General features: G+C 40.5%; 1 protein-coding gene across 8 annotated transcripts in view; it reads right to left on the reverse strand.

Moving 5' to 3' along the window:
- PDE8B (phosphodiesterase 8B) overlaps positions 1 to 19973 on the reverse strand; it is a 164760-nt gene that overhangs the window by 62152 nt on the left and 82635 nt on the right. For all 8 annotated transcript variants that reach the window (XM_073344170.1, XM_073344169.1, XM_073344174.1 and 5 more), the window contains 2 exons: positions 3253 to 3443; positions 833 to 892 (listed from right to left, as the gene is read on the reverse strand). In XM_073344170.1, the coding sequence (XP_073200271.1) occupies positions 833 to 892; positions 3253 to 3443 (251 nt within the window). The remainder of the gene's footprint in view (positions 1 to 832; positions 893 to 3252; positions 3444 to 19973) is intronic.

Below are 19973 nucleotides of genomic sequence, written 5' to 3' on the forward strand. Positions count from 1 at the left end.
GCAGATAAAAGCCAGGGCCGGCATTAGGAGGTAGCAAGGAGGGCAATTGCCTGGGCCCCCATGCCACAGGGGGCACCACAAAGCTAAGTTGCTTAGGCTTCAGCTCCTGGTGGTGGCGCTCAGGGTCCCTGGCTGCAGTCCCAAGCAGCAGGACTTGGCTTTCTGCCCTGGGCCCTAGAAAGCCTGATGCCAGCCATGCTTGGCAGACCCCCTGAAACCTGCTTGCGACCCCCTGGTTGAGAACCACTCCCTTACAGGAAGAGGTCCTCAGTCCTTACTAAAGCGACACTCTCAATTGAAGTCAATGGGAATTTTGTCTGAGTAAACTGTGTAAAAAAAGAGAGCAAAGAGTAAAATCAGAGTAAAGACTTCAGGAAATGTTCCAGTGAACATGGGACCCTCCTTCTATCAAGCTACTGTTAAGTTTTCTTATATTTGTATTTCTTAGTCTCTCCTACTCCACCCTACCCCACAACCCCAAGATGTTATTGGCTACAACATTCTTTCTAAAACTTCCATCATAGCTTTCTATATTTTTCTGATATTTAGGCCATTATGTTATGACCCTCTTCAGTGAGAGAATGCAATAAGTTATAGTTTTGTCTGCAATCAGATAGAACAAATGAACCTACCACAAGATGACATCACTGATCTTTTCCTCTTCATGTAAAAACAAATACTCCTAGTGATAATATATTCCCCCCAAGCTACAAATAGTAGCTTGTGGCCTATGAGACCACGCATCATCATGCAAACATTATTACTGGTTGTATATAATAAGCATTTTCTTGAACAGAACAAAACTTTCACAAAAATATAAAGAAATACCTACATGCGGGGAACAACAGCAAGTATCACAGTGTGTTCTGATGGCTTTGTAGCACGGATTGACCTGAAAGAAGAAAAGTCCTGTGTCACACTCTATCACGTCATGCTTTATTGACAACTTTGAATTTCTTCATCTTCTATATAACAGAAAATGAACAAAGCCTCAGAGAAGATTCTATAAGGTCAAGCCTGGAAAATGGTAGAGGACACCCAAAAAACATTTTTTGCACTTTATCCATTTCATTTTTGGGTGTTTAAGGATATTAGGTTCACATTCCCTCAATTCTGGGCCGAAAGCCCCAAAGCTTGGGAGAGCAGGAAGCTGCATCTGTCCAATCCAAGGGAACCTGGAGAAGCCTCTTCTTACCAATTTCATTTGGTTTGGATTCCATGGATGTGTGGATTGTATGGTGGGCTTGAAGGGGGAGCAGTCAGTCTAAATGGCATGGTCCCCATTTCCATTAGTTGACTGCCAAAAAAGAGATCTTGGTGGAAGATAAGAAAATGAAGCATTAACTCATCTACATTTCCTACTCCTATTAGTGGTATAGTGCAGAGGTGTGAAAGGTACGTCAATGGCAGCACAGCTCCTACAAGGAGCTGTTCTGCATGGTGGGAGGAAAGTACAGAGCACCAAGAGAGGCCAGCCCTCAACTGCCACAGCCCTGGCAGACAGAACATGCTTTTCCCCTCATAGACAAAGGATTCATGGGATCTCTAGTACCTGCCCCTTCTGCAAATCCTCAAACCCATCTATCATGATGGATTTGTTCCCAGCAGAATATGTGGACATCAAGATATCAGGGACACATTGACAAATTGGATGCTGTTCAGAGAAGAGCACACACAAAAAATATGGCAACTAAATTGTGAGGAAAGCTGAAACTACACACATAGCTTGGTTAAACAACAACTAGAAGGGTGGACAACCACAGTTTACAAATATGTGTAGAGTTAAACACCAGAGAGAGCAATTATTTAACATGGCATAAGAAGGTATAATTAGGAATGATGGTAAGAAAGTAATGGTAGAAACTAGGAGTAATGGTAAAAAGGGGAAAAAGTGTAGGCTGAATATTAAGAAAATTGTGATCTGAAACTATTTCACAGTTTAACAAGCAAAGTGGTGGAAGCCTCATTGCTTAGGGCTTCAGAAAGTCGACTGAACACTAGAAAATGTACTTAAGGGAACAAGCCTGTTTTTACAGGGATAGGTACAGGGTAATCTGTTAGACCAGCTCTACTTTCCATAAATTGTACCATATGTGAACCATTACATAAATAGGCCTTTTGCTACTGGTCTAACCACCACTAGGTGCATCTTGTCGAGACACTGGAATTATATGATTGTCAAATGTGGAATGGCTTTCCCTCCACATGCGAGTAATAAAGGGTCCTCTTTTTATTTATTTTTTTAAATACACATTAACATTAGACCAGATTCAGAAACCCTTACTTCATGGGCAGTGGGTATCATAGGCTGAGGGAGGCTGTGCCTCCCCAAACAGTCAGGCGTGGCCTCACCCACGCTCCGCCCCCAGGCCCTGTCCTGCTTCACACACTGCGGCTCCCCCTCTGCAGTGTTCGCAGCGCTCCAGGGGCTGGGGGCACTAGCCTGGGGTAGTCCCACTGACTGCAGTAGAGGGCTCTGGTCTCTGGTGGGGGGGCACAGAAGGGGCAGGGCTGGGGGCTAGCCTTACACCGCCCATGCCATACTTCCACCGGGTAATCACTTACTCTGGGAGTAGTTCTACTGAAATAAATAAAAGTGTCTGAATGGTAAAATACTATTCAGGATAAGCGTGCCAAAATTTGCCCATTATGCTCCGATGAAAAGGCACAGAGCATGACATGATGTGTAAAATAAATGAAACAGTTGAAAAGACACCTTGCCCAGAACCCTAATGATAAATGGTTGTAAACTTAGAAGCAGCTGCTTTGACACAGAGTACCACACACCTGCAAAGAATGACATGAACTTCACTGAAGTGCCATCAGTTAAGTGTGGCAGACACAGGGACAAATGACAGTGTTCCATTAGACCCTGCTGCTCCAACTGTTGACGCAGGATTAATTTCTCAGAGGAGTAAGTCTAAAAGTGATGACCACACACTGTGAGGAAGGATTTCATGTTAGCTCTCGTTCAAGATCCCACGGAAGCTATGAACCAGAAATGATGGCTTTATTAGTCATGTGTCAGCCATATTGACAATAGGTGTCTTCATTTACTAAATGTAATTATTTCTATTGCTGTCTTAGCCGCCAAAGCAGTTTTTATTTTTTCCTTTGTGATGGAGCACTGCAATCCCTGTCCTCAGTCTCCAGACTTGTTTTCTGTATGTCATCAAGTCTTGATTTTGTTATGCCCATTCAATGTGGTATTCTGCAATGCATTCAATAGAAGCACAACGTCCATTAAGTTACCTGCAGATCACTTCTGCATCAAAGTGTCTGGAGTGCCTGTGATCTATGACAATTATTTCATGGTGCTTATCAAGAAAGCATTCAAGCGCTGACTCTGGTGTTCTGGCAAAATTGCACCTGTATCCAGCTCTATCACAAGCCCACCAGAACCCATCACTTTGGTTGTCTTCTTTTGCAAAGATCAGCAAAACCTGCAAAACAGGGAAGTCATCGGCTCATATTAAATATACAACATAATTCTCTTCATTGTACAAACAAACTACTAGAATTTAAAATATTAGTCTTCCTGCTTTCAAAAACAGCATCAGACTCTACAATTTAAAACAGACCCATTTAATTACTACATTAGCCTTATTATTAAACATAATTTTAATAATGTATATTAAGCACCTTATTTTTATTCAGCTTCCACCCAGACACTTTTTGTGTGAATGCAGGTGTGTCCACAATTAGTTTTGGATAAAAATCCTATCACTAAAATATTTAGGTTTTTGATCTGTAGTGGGATTTGCACCTGCCATTAACCAGAAGCAAAAAATTGCACCAGGAAGACAGGACCTCAGCCCTGAAAAAAATCTTGATACAACACTTATACCTTTAAGCCACCAGATAGCAATTGCCAGTGAATCCCAGTTCTGCGAGTAGGATCAAAAGTAGGGAAAAAACCAACACTGTGTGAAGCAGAATTTTCTGGAGCTTGGAATAAAATAATCTTAAATTTATTCCTGTGTGTGCACCTGGACTTGCTTACCACAAGACAGTGAACTGACTAGCTCCTTCAAAAATATTTTATATACACTCTAATTTCCAAATGCTCGTCAATCAGAAGTTTGTGAAAGGCACAGGCTTCTGGGGGTGCATTCTACATAGTTTCAATTCAAAGTACAGCAAGAAAAATTTAGCTATTTTGGAAAGAAAAAACGACTCAAAGTGCTTTGAAAAATAATGCTCACTTATTTCAGAGTAACAGCCGTGTTAGTCTGTATTCGCAAAAAGAAAAGGAGGACTTGTGGCACCTTAGAGACTAACCAATTTATTTGAGCATAAGCTTTCGTGAGCTATAGCTCACTTCATCGGATGCATCCGACGAAGCGAGCTGTAGCTCACGAAAGCTTATGCTCAAATAAATTGGTTAGTCTCTAAGGTGCCACAAATGCTCACTTAGAATGCAGGTCACTAAGTATCACATGGCAAAACAATAAACTTTCAATGAAATCCACCATGAAAACTAGATGAGCAACAGCAGCAAAAGCAGGAATGAATTTAACAGCACCCACATGGGGGTTCCATGATTGAAGGTGAATATTGCTCCAAGCCATAAGCAGCAACAGCCTATAGGCAGGTGTTCCAACAACTGGTGTCATCATCTTGAGGTTGCTACAAGAAAGAATTGGTGTTGTATACAACATGGCAGGCCTGAGTCTCCATTCCGTTACACCAGTTTTACAGTGGTGCAATATCACTCTCTCAATGGGATTGAGAATCTAATATTTAGGGTGATATCCTGGCCCCACTGAAATCAATAGTTTTGCCATTGACTTCAATGGGATCAACATTAGTGCCTAAGTGTGCACTCATTTACACAAGACAAACCCAGAATAAGAGATTAGAAAGAGATTCTTATTGTTCAGCATGATTTCATTTTTGCTATAAAAGAAAAGAAGAATGAGAGAAAGTTAATTTCCCATGATTGGCAACAAAATTATGCTGCAGGCAGAAAATTGTTCATTCTTCATATATAAAAGGGCAGATTCTCTGTTCTGTTCTCACAACACAATGAGGATAGACAAATCCCACAGGATTATCCATTACATAAGAAGGTGCCCCAGTCAACAAAGAGCTGCCATGATAACAGACCTTGGTTTAGGCAAAGCAAGGGTTTAGCTAGACTGTGCTGCATTTCAGCTATTCCTGGCTGTTGTAGCTTAGCATGAGTTAGACCAGGCTCAAGGTTACTCTAATTTATGCTGGGCACTGAACTGACTCCTGGTCATCCAGAAAATAAAGGAAGACACAAAAAGGTATCTGAAAGTCAGCTTTGGTGCACACCCTCCTCCGTTCCTTTGCTGAACACTGCTCAGCTAAAAGAATCTGGCTCAGAATGCATGGAAAACAGGTCACCAGGACGAAGTCCACTGAGAAGTTATACATGTTGACCATAATGAACATTGTCGCCTATTATAATCACAAGCAGGGCTGGATTACCCAATAGGCAGATGAAGCACGTGCTTAGGGCACCAGCAAAGCAGGGGGCACCAAAAAAAATGGGATTTTTTGGGGAAAATATTTGACATTTGATATTTCAAAAAAAGCATCGAAGTAGTCATCATGGGAAAAATCAGAACTTTGTTAGACTTCCTTACACTCCACTACACACTCTTCCCCCGTTTTTGTTCTCTTTTTATTACTTATCCCCGCCTAACCCAGGGGGGCGTCCTACTAAGGTAGATTAAAATAATGCGAGGAAATCAGATCCTGTCGTGTATTGCAATAAATTTATGTTTTATTATTGATATATTCTTCTGAGTTATACGTCCTTGATTTGTTTTTTCTTTCATATATATATATATATATATATATATATATATATATATATATATATATATATACACATAAAAATAGTGTATGTTGTGTAATTTTTTTTTTAAGTTCAGATAACTGAGATAAGGGACAGGATGAAATGTAACCAACTGAGTGAAGCACAGAAACGTAAACTGACGGAAGAAAAGAAACTAAAAACTAGTGAATTTTTCCCAAAATCTTCCAAAGCTGACATTTTTCAAAGCGAATCCATCAGAAGCAACATCTTCTCTCAGTTGCACAGACATCGTTCCAAAACCTGTAGGTGTTTCAGAGACTGACCCTTCTTCTATTGGTGAAACAAACACCATTCCAGAACATGTGGATGTGTCAGAGACTGTAACTGATCATCCTACTCCTGGTGGTAAAACAGACATTGTTCTAGAAGGTGTGGATGTGTCAGAGACTGAACCTGCTCATGCTGTAAATAATAGGAGAAAAGATCCTGGTATGTTGGTTGATTTCAGTACCGATGATGTAGCTTACTGGATAGATCGTGGACCAAATGACTGTCAACACCACACTGGGCCATTTGAGAAATCATCGGACTTTTACCAATGGCAAACAAACAAGATATTGTCCACAAAAAATATTTTTCGGTATGAAAGCGAATGGTGAGAAATACACTTGAGAATGGCTACTGTATTCACCATCAACAGGGTTTGTGTACTGTTTTGTTTGCAAACTTTTTGCAAACTTGTTTGCAACATCCCGGTTTGCCGCAGATGGATTTAGTGACTGGCGGAATACTTTATGTTTTAATTGAACAACATGAAAATAGCACTACTCACAGAGATTCAGTGTTGACATATTTAAATCAAAGACAGGGCTTTGGATTGACACAAAAATTGGAAGAACAAATTAAAGGGGAGCGTGAATACTGGCTACGTGCCTTGCAGCGTGTTATAGCTGTTATTCAAACATTAGCTGAACATGGTCTGCCTTTCCGGGGATCAAATGACACATTTGGATCATTGCAGAATGGAAATTTCTTGGGATTATTGGAGCTGTTGGCTCAGTTTGACCCATTTTTAGCAGGCCTTATCTCAAAATATGGAAATGCTGGCAAAGGTAACCCATCATACTTATCCAAGACAATATGTGATGAACTCATTGGTCTAATGAGTGACAAAGTTCGTTCAGCTATTGTGGATGAAATAAGTACTGCTGTGTACTTCAGTTTATCTGTCGACTCTAAACCTGATCTTTCACATATTGATCAACTGAGTATTGTACTAAAATATGTGTCTCCCACAGATGGAAAACCAGTTGAACAATTCATAACATTCCTCAATTTGAAAAGCCACACTGGTGAAGAAATGGTAAATCAAGTACTGCATTATCTGTGCCAAGTTTGCAGAAAGCAGAAGAAGCTTTTAGAACAGAACAAATATGCCATATTCATACCATGTGTTGCACACTCTCTCAATCTTGTTGGCCACAGTGCTGTTGATTGTTGTCTGGTGGCAGTAAGTTTTTTCTCAACAGTCCAGTTACTTTATACATTTTTCTCTGCCTCAACATACCGATGGACAGTTCTTAAAACATATTTGGGCAATGATCGTGTGTTGAAATCTCTTTCTAATACTCGTTGGAAGGCACATGCAATGGCAACAAGTGCAATTCTGGAGTCCTACTCAAAGATTGTGGATGCATTAGAAAGTACAGCTGAAGACCAATCACAAAAGGGAGAAACTATACAAGAGGCAGAAAACATTGCAAACAAGATGCAAGAACTAGAGTTTGTATTCATGTTGACCATGTGGAATGAAATTTTACAACACTTTTACCACACAAGTCAAGCTCTCCAAGAAAAAGAATTGGATTTGAAAACATATGCAGACCTCTGTCAATCATTAGCAGACCACTTACACACTTTGAGGAATGATTTCGAAAGATTTGAAGACATATCAAAAGATATCTTGCCTGATACTAACTACAAAGAAGTCCAGTCCCACAAGTGAATCAGGAAAAAACAAGCAAATGATAGCAGTTCAACAGAAACAGCATTGAATCCTAGAGACAAATTTTGCAAATCTACTTACTACACTATAATTGATACACTTGAAACTCATATGAAGAGGAGAGGTGAAGTGTACAAAGTAGTATCAAGTAGATTTTCTTTTCTAAACAATATGGACTTATCTGACAAACAATATTCACAAGTTTCCCAAAAGCTAGTTGACTCATACCCTGTTGACTTGAACATGAATCTCTGTGGAGAAGTACGGCAGTTCCACTGTTATATGCACGCAAAGTTTAATGAAACAGGAAAAATGAAATTCAGTCACATTGATCTTCATGATACAACACTGAAAGACTGAATACAATTTGTATTTCCAAATATAGAGATCGCACTACATATTTTTCTAACATTGATGATTACTAACTGCTCTGCAGAACGCTCTTTTTCTCAGCTGAAAAGAATAAAAAACCCTCAGAGAACAACAATGTGTCAGGACAGACTTGATTCACTTTCCCTATTGTGTATGGAAGCGGACATGCTTCTTCGAGTCAGCTTCGATGAACTTATCCAGAATTTTGCAATCAGAAAATATAGAAAGAAGCTATTTTAATTTCAGCATACACATAAGTTTTGTGTCATTTTGAAAAATAAAATTTTATTTTATGGTATAGTATTTTTTTTATTTTGAATTACCTACGGGGAGTCACCATAATCTTTTCAGTGCTTAGGGCCTCTAAAGTTCTTAATCCGGCCCTGATCACAAGGTACTACTGTATTCATGAGATCAAGAAGAAAGTAATGCATTTACAACTACAGTAGATATTATAATTAGTAATCAGTTCAGATTACTTTTGTCAACTATTAATCATACTTGCAGGTACATTACACAACCTATAGCTAAGCCACAGAAATACAGAGGGCCTGTACCCTTCTCTTCCCTAGCTGCTGTGACAGAGCGAAGTACAAAAGGCAATAGAAATGCAGTGAACCCATGGCCTGGAGAGACCAGGAAGCAATGAAGCCATGCGAGATGGCTCCTTAGAATGCTGCAGCAAAGCTCCATGACATCCCAGCTTGGCTGGAGCACAGATGGTGGAGGGGATATGGTTGAAGCAGGTTGTGTGCTTTGCCAGTGGACCAACCAACTGTTCAGATCCACCAGCCCATGCTTGTGAATGGGAGATCATGATTCATTGCCACTACTCCTGTCCACTGAGGCTGAACTCAATTTAGACTGTACTTCAAATGCACACTATATGGTTAATACAGCTGTGAAACAACCAAAAACACAGCTAAATTAAAAGCTCTAATCTGATATAGTATACATTCACATTAGGAAACTCTAGTTAATATGAATGCAATAGGCAGTATTCTGTTAGAAAAATATTTTAGCTAGTCCACTGTCATCTCTTTATTTTGCTAAACCACTTCACTGAATAATTTAAACTGGGAAGTACTAAACGCCTATTGATACAGTTCCAACATTTCCTTGGGTTCCCACACACACAAACTTTTCCCAGGAGATTTAATAATTTTTCAAAATGTGAATGGAAATATATGTGAATTAATTGTTCTGTTTGTCATCAAATGGAAAATGTCAATCATAAAAACCCATTTTTAAATTTGTTAAGTGCTGACAATGCTTGTCTGTAACTAACAATAAAACTTTATATCAGTTAAGAATTTTGCCCTCAGTTTCTCAACAGCCACATAGTGGAAGAAAGGATAAAAGAAATTATAAAATGATGTCTGCTTAATTTTACAGTCTTATGCAGGGTACTTCGCCAACCACCACCACAACCACACCCTTCAATCTCACGTTATAGAAACTATACAGATTTATAAAAAGAAAAGGAGATCTTGTGGCACCTTAGAGACTAACCAATTTATTTGAGCATAAACTTTCGTGAGCTACAGCTCACTTCATCGGATGCATACTGTGGAAACTGCAGAAGACATTATATACACAGAGACCATGAAACAATACCTCCTCCCACCCCATGGTCTCTGTGTATATAATGTCTTCTGCAGTTTCCACAGTATGCATCCAATGAAGTGAGCTGTAGCTCACGAAAGCTTATGCTCAAATAAATTGTTTAGTCTCTAAGGTGTCACAAGTACTCCTTTTCTTTTTGTGAATACAGACTAACACAGCTGTTACTCTGAAACCTACAGATTTATAGCGATTCACCAATCTGTAATTAACACTGCCATTTACTTCCCCCCAGTATCTGGTTCTATTTTTTTTTTTAATTCTCTATATGCAAATCCTTTTGCCTGAAATTGTAAACATGTAAGCTGTTACCATTCTGGTCCTACTCACTATAGCTCAAATCCTGAAAAAGCAAGCAAGAGCCTGAGTACAAGGGATGTTCTTGTGAAAAAGTTTGAAGCGATACACTGAGCAAGGGATGGAATCCTATCCCCAACAGGGGGAAGGCCTAGGCCATGCACGCACACACTCAGTCAGCTACTACTAAGCATAGCAACAGAGGAGGGGAGACTACTTGAAATCTCTTCTTAAAAATTCACTGCTGCCAAAATGCCTAAAAGACATTTGACAGCAGCTAGCTGGGCTGGTTGAAAATTTTCTGCTGAAACTGTTTTTCCAATAGAAAATTGGATTTTTGACTGAACTCAATTTTTTGTGAAAAGTGTTTGCTTTTAATGCGAAATTGAAATATTTAAGCCAAATTTAAAATGGCATCACTGTTCCTTACGGGTGTTACAGTTAGGGTGCCTTAAGCTTCAATTCTCCTCTCTGGGCTGGGCTATACTTTCCATAGCCAGAGACTTCTATGTGCAATTCTTCCCCTCACCAAGAGTGGAAAAAAGTGGCATATCATGGGAGATGTAGTGAGAGCCCAGCCCATAGAAGAGAATGGGAGCATAAAGCAAACTACAGTTTCAATGAGGCACAGCAACGCTATTTTGAAAGGAAATGTTTCAGGTTTTCAATATTCCAACAAGAACTCAAAATTTAATGCACAAAAGTTTGAGGGAAATACTTTAGTTGTCAAAACTTTCCATGGAAAAAAATAACTATTTTCCAACCAGCTCTAATGGTTAGAGAGCTGGTTTGGTAAGACTGCTACTTATTACATTTCTACTCTCCTCACTGTGACCTTGTGCTTCCCCTGCCAGATGTCTCATCTTATACCTACACTGTAAGATCTTTGGGACAGGGATAATCCTTTCATTATGTGTTCGCATACGGCTCCTAGCACAATGGGACCCCCAATCCCTTTATTGGGCCCCTTAGACACTTCTGTTACATTAAGAAAGAACTAACTGTGGCTTGCTGCTTGACTCCTACTTCAATTTGGGGTCAAATGAACACGTGAAAGGAAAGACTGAGTCACATCGATGGCCTGCTGTACTCACCAGTGTGGCAGAAACACATTTCCAGTGCTCTTGACCAACATGCTGCAATAACCTAGCTCATGATCTGTCCCTATGGAAATACTGTACAGGAGTGCTGGGAATAGAACATGCTCGTGCACTGCTCCAGAGGCCTGTGCAAATTCTTTACCTTTAAAAGCACAGTGAGGAGCAGTAAAAGTAGGAAAGCTATAATGGCTTCAGGGGGTATATATTAAATAATGCATTAATCAGAATATGTTATGCCATGACAGATGTCAAGGTCAGCAAAAACATTATTCAAAAATGCTCCCGTTCTTTTTTAAAAATGTTTTCACTTTGCCACGAACAGTCAAGACAAATTAACTGTTATCACCACCCAAGCAAACACCTGGACCTTAGCACATTCTCTAGCCCTATCAAATTATCTGACCACAACACCCTTACGTTTTGTCCCTCTTCTTCCTCCTTCAGTACTTCCTATATTTTCTCAGTTCTCCCAACCCCTCTAGTTTCAACCCTCTTCTAGAATTGGTCACCCTCTAGAGGGCAATGGTTTCAGTCTCATTCCCATGCAGCCCTGGGTTTCTGTGCTGAACTTGTCAGCAAGAGAACTTGGAGCCGTTGTTAGATGGTAATATAAAAACTAAATTGATATCCTAGAAAATGTATATATTTGCTATATGACAGACCCAAGGGTCAATATAGGTGGAACTTAATGAATACATCTTACATTAAATAATTAATTTTTAATTAATTTATAGGAAAGGAAAGAATTTTTCAGTGTACCTTATACTGCTTATTATCAGTTTAAAGATTATATAGCCAGTAACATAGGTCATCTAGCCACTCTCCTCTACAATTTGCACATATTTACCATAGCAATCAGTCACTAACTATGCCATACTGTGCTGCAGATGAAAAAAGTCTCTTTAAAGTAAATATACTGAAAAAGAAAGGGCTCAAGGATTCTAAAGTTTACCAAAAATTGTTCAAACTATGCAGTGACATGAAAAGTCAGATATAGAGCAAAGTACTGTTTGTTTCACCCACACGAGTCATCCCATTGACTTCACTGGGACAACTTGTCTGCGTAAAGTAAGCCAGATTTGGCCCAAAATGTCTATGAGAAAGATCAACAGTCTTTTATCTGTGTTACTCTGTGTAGCCATGGTGTCACCATGTGAAATTCAACACACACAGCCTAGAGGCTAGCCAAGGTGACCCTACTTTTGTCTTATCTCAAGCTGTCTAGATTGCTGAATTCTAAACAGTAAGTGAAGTGATTAATGTTATGGTGGAAGCAGTATAATTCAATATTGGATTAATCTGGTAAGAAAGTGACATACTAGTAGTTATATATTTTAATGTTTTAGAACTTTAGATATTTATATTTACTAGAAAGTGTCTCATTAATCACAATTGACTAGAAATAGAGTAAGATGTGTGTGTTTTGCTTTGCAGTACTACTCACCTGTACCTGGAGTTTTCTGAGGTGATTGTCTGCACAGAGCCTTGCCCTTGGGAGGTGGCTGCACACTCCACACTTTTGCTGGAACTCGTTAGCAAGTTTTGGCCATTGGGACCACATGCATACTACCTTGTGGCACTGAGTATTCAGGCCTGAGTGTGTGTTTGTGTTAGCAGCCAACACTGCACTGTTCCTCATCTCCATCCAGGCCTTGGAGCATGAAAGAAGGGCCCAGTGGGTTAGGGTGCTCACCTGAGACACTGCAGAACCTGGTTCAATTCCCTGGTCTGCCACGCTCTTTCTTCTACTATTATTAGGTGTATCTTGTTCTTAATTAGATTAGTAGTGTAGGCGGTATTAATTTGCAAGGTTTTGTGATTTTGTCCCCTCTCTTGGCACCTTCCCCCTCTTTAGAAATGAGGGACTGCTAAGCCCAGGGAGGTGAGCAGCTTGAAATAGTGCCCTTTGTGTAATGCAAAGATGTCCATAGCAAACCTTTTTATGGGTGATTTCATGTTTCTCAGTGAGGCACACCTACTCTGGGAAGGTGCTCTGGGTAAGGAGGAGTTGATGAGTTTATGACTAAGTTGACTTGCTGTGTTACTGTAGCTTACTTACATCATTTCACCATCTGTAAAATAATACCCTGAAACTAAGTGTTGACAATTCATTTGTGTGAGATCTCTTATCTCCATTACACAGTAGTAATTAGTTACCTCATAAGGTATTTGGATAGCTTAATTAGAGTGTATAAAACCTGCTGAATGCCTTAGCTAAAAGGCACCAGTAAAGTATTATTACAATCCCTGGTTGTCAGAAGTTTGTGTGGGACCTTTCTGGTAAATTACAGAACTTTAAGGTAACTAGAAATACTCGGACAGATTCCAAGGTATACGGTCAACAGCATGATAGAAGATAACCGTTCTGAGTAATCTGGACTGGCATGCAAGAGTTTGAATTAAAATGTGTGTTTAGATTTCATGTGCATTCCTTAGCTAAAGTCATTTTATCTGTTGTTTTGGTGGATAATTTAATATGTTTATTCCAATAGCGCTGCTCTAGGTAGATAGCAGATTCCTCTTGCTGAGCCAACTTATATGGCTCATAAGAACCTGGTGTGATTAATTATTATTTGTACTGAAGTAGCACATAAAGATGCCAGTGTTAGGCAGTGTGTAAACATATAACAAAAACAGTCCCTGCCTCAAAGTGTTTATAATCTAAGTATAAGATGAGAGACAACAAGTGGAAACAGACACAGGTGCAATAAGGTAACAATGAGAAGATTATGATCGGTGTGATAAGCACCAGTCACAACACACCAGTTGCCTAACTATTGGCTTGGTACTTGAAGGGAGAGCAATACAGTGGTGCACAGACAATCCAGGAAGTTTTTTGGAAAATGTAGGAAACAATTTCCTGGTGCAAGTGCTGGAGGAACCAACTAGGGGCAGAGCTCTTCTTGACCTGCTGCTCACAAACTGGGAAGAATTTGTAGGGGAAGCAAAAGTGGATGGGAACCTGGGAGGCAGTGACCATGAGATGGTTGAGTTCAGGATCCTGACACAAGGAAGAAAGGAAAGCAGCAGAATACGGACCCTGGACTTCAGAAAAGCAGACTTTGACTCCCTCAGGGAACTGATGGGCAAGATCCCCTGGGAGAATAACATGAGGGGGAAAGGAGTCCATGAGAGCTGGTTGTATTTTAAAGAATCCTTATTGAGGTTACAGGGACAAACCATCCCGATGTGTAGAAAGAATAGTAAATATGGTAGGCGACCAGCTGGGCTTAACAGTGAAATCCTTGCTGATCTTAAATACAAAAAAGAAGCTTACAAGAAGTGGAAGATTGGACAAATGACCAGGGATGAGTATAAAAATATTGCTCGGGCATGCAGGAGTGAAATCAGGAAGGCCAAATCACACCTGGAGCTGCAGCTAGCAAGAGATATTAAGAGTAACAAGAAGGGTTTCTTCAGGTGTGTTAGCAACAAGAAGAAAGTCAAGGAAAGTGTGGGCTCCTTACTGAATGAGGGGGGCAACCTAGTGACAGAGGATGTGGAAAAAGCTAATGTACTCAATGCTTTTTTTGCCTCTGTCTTCACAAACAAGGTGAGTTCCCAGACTACTGCACTGGGCACCACAGCATGGGGAGGAGGTGACCAGCCCTCTGTAGAGAAAGAAGTGGTTTGGGACTATTTAGAAAAGCTGGACGTGCAGAAGTCCATGGGGCCGGATGCGTTGCATCCGAGAGTGCTAAAGGAGTTGGCGAATGTGATTGCAGAGCCATTGGCCATTATCTTTGAAAACTCATGGCGATCAGGGGAAGTCCCGGACGACTGGAAAAAGGCTAATGTAGTGCCCATCTTTAAAAAAGGGAAGAAGGAGGATCCTGGGAACTACAGGCCAGTCAGCCTCACCTCAGTTCCTGGAAAAATCATGGGGCAGGGTCCTCAGGGAATCAATTCTGAAGCACTTAGAGGAGAGGAAAGTGATCAGGAACAGTCAGCATGGATTCACCAAGGGCAAGTCATGCCTGACTAATCTAATTGCCTTCTATGACGAGATAACTGGTTCTGTGGATGAAGGGAAAGCAGTGGACGTGTTGTTCCTTGACTTTAGCAAAGCTTTTGACACGGTCTCCCACAGTATTCTTGCCAGCAAGTTAAGAAGTATGGGCTGCATGGATGGACTATAAGGTGGATAGAAAGCTGGCTAGACTGTCGGGCTCAACGGGTAGTGATCAATGGCTCCATGTCTAGTTGGCAGCCGGTATCAAGTGGAGTGCCCCAAGGGTCAGTCCTGGGGCCGGTTTTGTTCAATATCGTCATAAATGATCTGGAGGATGGTGTGGATTGTACCCTCAGTAAGTTTGCAAATGACACTAAACTGGGAGGAGAGGCAGATATGCTGGAGGGTAGGGATAGGATACAGAGGGACCTAGACAAATTGGAGGATTGGGCCAAAAGAAATCTGATGAGGTTCAACAAGGACAAGTGCAGAGTCCTGCAATCAAGACGGAAGAATCCAATGCACCGCTACAGACTAGGGACCGAATGGCTCAGCAGCAGTTCTGCAGAAAAGGACCTAGGGGTTACAGTGGATGAGAAGCTGGATATGAGTCAACAGTGTGCCCTTGTTGCCAAGAAGGCCAATGGCATTTTGGGATGTATAAGTAGGGGCATTGCCAGCAGATCGAGGGATGTGATCGTTCCCCTCTATTTGACATTGGTGAGGCCTCATCTGGAGTACTGTGTCCAGTTTTGGGCCCCACACTACAAGAAGGATGTGGAAAAATTGGAAAGAGTCCAGCAGAGGGCAACAAAAATGATTAGATGACTGGAACATATGACTTATGAGGAGAGGCTGAGGGAACTGGGGATGTTTAGTCCACAGAAGAGAAGAATGAGGGGAGATTTGGTAGCTGCTTTCAACTACCTGAAAGGGGGTTCCAAAGAGGATGGCTCTAGACTGTTCTCAGTGGTAGCAGATGACAGAACAAGGAATAATGGTTTCAAGTTGCAGTGGGGGAGATTTAGGTTGGATATTAGGGAAAACTTTTTCTCTAGGAGGGTGGTGAAACACTGGAATGCGTTACCTAGGGAGGTGGTGGAATCTCCTTCATTAGAAGTTTTTAAGGTCAGGCTTGACAAAGCCCTGGCTGGGATGATTTAATTGGGGATTGGTCCTGCTTTGAGCAGGGAGTTGGACTAGATGACCTCCTGAGGTCCCTTCCAACCCTGATATTCTATGATTCTATGATCACAGCAGAAGAGTTTTAAGGAAGGATTTTGAAGGACACGGCTTTGAGAATGTTCACAGAGAGCTTCTTCCCACCCATAAGGAGTGGGACATGAGAAAAGACAAAAATGCTTTGTAGAAAATTTGAGAGATGGGCAATGAAGGCATTATTGGTGTAACAGAATTAGAGGTTGACATCCTGACATTGTACAAGAGTTGACAGATAAAGAGCCTTAAAAAGTGAAGATGAGTAAGAGTGTTTTTTTGGGGTTTTTTTGTTTGTTTTTTTTAAGAAATGCAGAAGGGGGAGCCATGGAAGAATGCAACTGAGGAAACTGTTGAAGTGATGAGCCAGGAAAACGGTTTTTGCCGCAATGTTTCAAAAGGACAGAAGTGGCATTTGTCAAGGCCAGAGTAGGGGAGATGGCAGTAATGGATACATGAGATGAAGAGGGCTAGGACAAAAGACTAGATAGTACATCATTTTCCTCATTGCATCTGTATTCATAAAATACCATAACAGTGGCACATAACCAGGATCACTCACCATAATATTTGAAGTTCGCTAAAGGAGACAGTTCTGCCGTTCACCTTTTTAATTTTAATTTTAATATTGAAGTTCACCTTTTTAATTACTATATCTCCTTCAGGTTGACTTACACTGGCTTCCTACTGACCGGCATACCTTCTACCATATACCCTCTATGGAGAGAGACCATCATCATATTCTGTACTGAGCAGGCAACTGCATATGAAACTCCTAGGCTATTAGTGAAATGACCTCCATATATCATTTAGAATTAAAGTGATTGTTAAAGTTTCCACTGGCCATCTTCTTTAAAGAAATTTTTTTTATAAAGTTACTCCATCACCCTTAACTCACTCCCTAACGTTATTTTAACAGTTACTAATGGCCTCAAATGCAGACGGATGTGTTCTTTACTAAAGCTCTCCACACAAAAAGATTCTGTCTAATGGCTGATCCTGCAAGCCACTCACATAAGCAATCGCACAAATGGTCTCACAGAAATCCGTGTACGTATTTGTACGAGTAAGGCTTTATACCAAGCGATCCCTTTAATTGAAAGGAATGTTCATCTACCAAGGGCCAAATCCAGAGAGGCTCTGAGCACTAACTATCCTGTTGATTCTCCCTTCGTTTATTGTCTGTCCTGTTTTTCCCTTTTCTGCTTCTTTTCCCATTGTAAGGTAGGAAGCAGTTTGGCTCTGCATCCGAGTCACATGCGGTATGGCTCAGAGCAACAGACATACAGGGCCCAGTCCGGGGCCTGTGGTAGGCAGAACTAAGTTTTTGTTCTGTTTCAGAGATGCCTGCCAGTACAGTTTTTTGGGGCTATACAGAACTTGCACGTCCCTACATAGATGAACTGTTCCATTGGCTTCCAGTCCGGGTGAGGAGACACCTTTCATGCACGTTACCTCCAGTGTCACTTCTGGAGTCCCAAGAAGCAAGAGTAGAGGGTTTTGGCAGCAGTAGAAGCTCTGTGAGAGACTACCATAAGGGCACTTAGAGACCAGGGGCTGACATGTTAGAATCACATGGTAGGCACAGTCAGGATCCCTCACCGATTTGCAGGTCAGGAACATAAGGCCAGGAGTAGACTGTCCAGGTCACAGTCCATCATGCTGCGCTACAAACACATGTCAGAACAGACATTTCTCCTCCCCACTGTAGATTCCCCACTCGACTCTTCACCCATCTGTTAAATGGCCTGTGGCAGGGCACAATTACAAATAATGTCACATACCGGGCAAAAATACAGGCAGTATTCCAGGCAGGTCTGGATGTTCTCAGCATTCCTAGCTCTGTGGGTCAGTTCACTCCAAATGAAACACAAGCAATATTCACTTCTTTAGATAATACCCTTAAAGAAGTATACTAAGTAAAACAGACCTAGCTGTTATAGAAGGCCTGACAAGGACTTGTTTTAGCAAGCTATTTGAATTTATCAGACATGTAGACTAATTTCTGGTAATTTTACATGGGATGAAGTTGCAGAAAATGGGGATTTTAAATTGGATGACAGCAGATTTTATACTGTATAAAAGAATAGGTCATGTACATGGTTAAGATGGAACAAAAGACTAACATGCAGATTTATTAAATTAATGGACTTGTTAGCAATATGTTGCCAGATTAGCCAAGTGTAGAGTAACACAATTTATTCCACAAATGTGTTTGGGTACAATGTCTCCCCCCCCCACCCCCAGAGTAAAAAGAATACCGTATAATAATGCCTTTCTTATATGGAAATTAACTTATATAATGTTTTTAACCTTATTTCGTTTTTTATGCAATATTGTAGATTCTTATCTCTTTAAAAGAGCTATGAACAAAACATCTTCTACAAGCAATGAAGTAGTTTAAAAAAACCAACCCTAAAGCATTTGTTTTTTGCTCTCCCTTCCTACACGATGGATGTTAATTTAAAATACATCACAACCGCTAACACTAGCATGACAGTATTTAGAGAAACATGATTTCTGCTAAGGACACCGAAGAGAACTTTCGCATAAATGTGGAGAGTACAGTTTTACTTGTTAAATACTTTCTTGCCCATCCTAGTGCAAACTATCAAAGTTCGAAGGACATTTTTTTCCTGAAAAGTTCCACACATTTATTTTAAAATTCCACAAAAAACAAAGACGCTGTTCTACTACTGAAGCTATAGTTCTACAAGCATAAGATAACATGAAGGAACTATTTCATTTGATCAAATCATTATTTAGACCAGTATTTGGTACAGAAAAAGTTTCAACATTTTATGGTAATTCTAAACTTAAATTTAATTACACGTGCATAGAGGACAGCAACGCTTTCATTCATAAACCAGTCGGAGAGCACTTCAATCTCTCTGGTCACTCGATTATAGACCTAAAAGTCGCACTATTACAACAAAAAGACTTCAAAAACAGACTCCAAAGAGAGACTGCTGAATTGGAATTAATTTGCAAACTGGATACAATTAACTTAGGCTTGAATAAAGACTGGGAGTGGATGGTCATTACACAAAGTAAAACTATTTCCCCATGTTTATTCCCCCCTTACCCCCCACTGTTCCTCAGACGTTCTTGTCAACTGCTGGAAATGGCCCACCTTGATTATCACTACAAAAGTTTTCTGCCCCCCCCCCGCCACTCTCCTGCTGGTATTAGCTCATCTTAAGTGATCACTCTCCTTACAGTGTGTATGATAACACCCATTGTTTCATGTTCTCTGTGTATATAAATCTCCCCACTGTATTTTCCACTGCATGCATCTGATGAAGTGATCTGTAGCTCACGAAAGCTTATGCTCAAATAAATTGGTTGGTCTCTAAGGTGCCACAAGTACTCCTTTTCTTTTTGCGAATACAGACTAACACGGCTGCTACTCTGAAACCAACAATGCTTTGTTTCTTGTATCATTCCCACAAAAGCTTTATTTCTTGCATCATTGTTTATGCTTTGCTTCTCACAGCAATTTAAAATTCTGCCACATAGCTGTGTGTGTAAAATGTATAGCTAAATGAGACAAAAATAAAACCGAACCTTGTATTGTTAAAGCAGTGTTACAGAATGAGAATTACTGGGTTTCAACAG

This window comes from Lepidochelys kempii, chromosome 5, assembly GCF_965140265.1.
Source record: "Lepidochelys kempii isolate rLepKem1 chromosome 5, rLepKem1.hap2, whole genome shotgun sequence".
Lineage (NCBI taxonomy): Eukaryota > Metazoa > Chordata > Testudines > Cheloniidae > Lepidochelys > Lepidochelys kempii.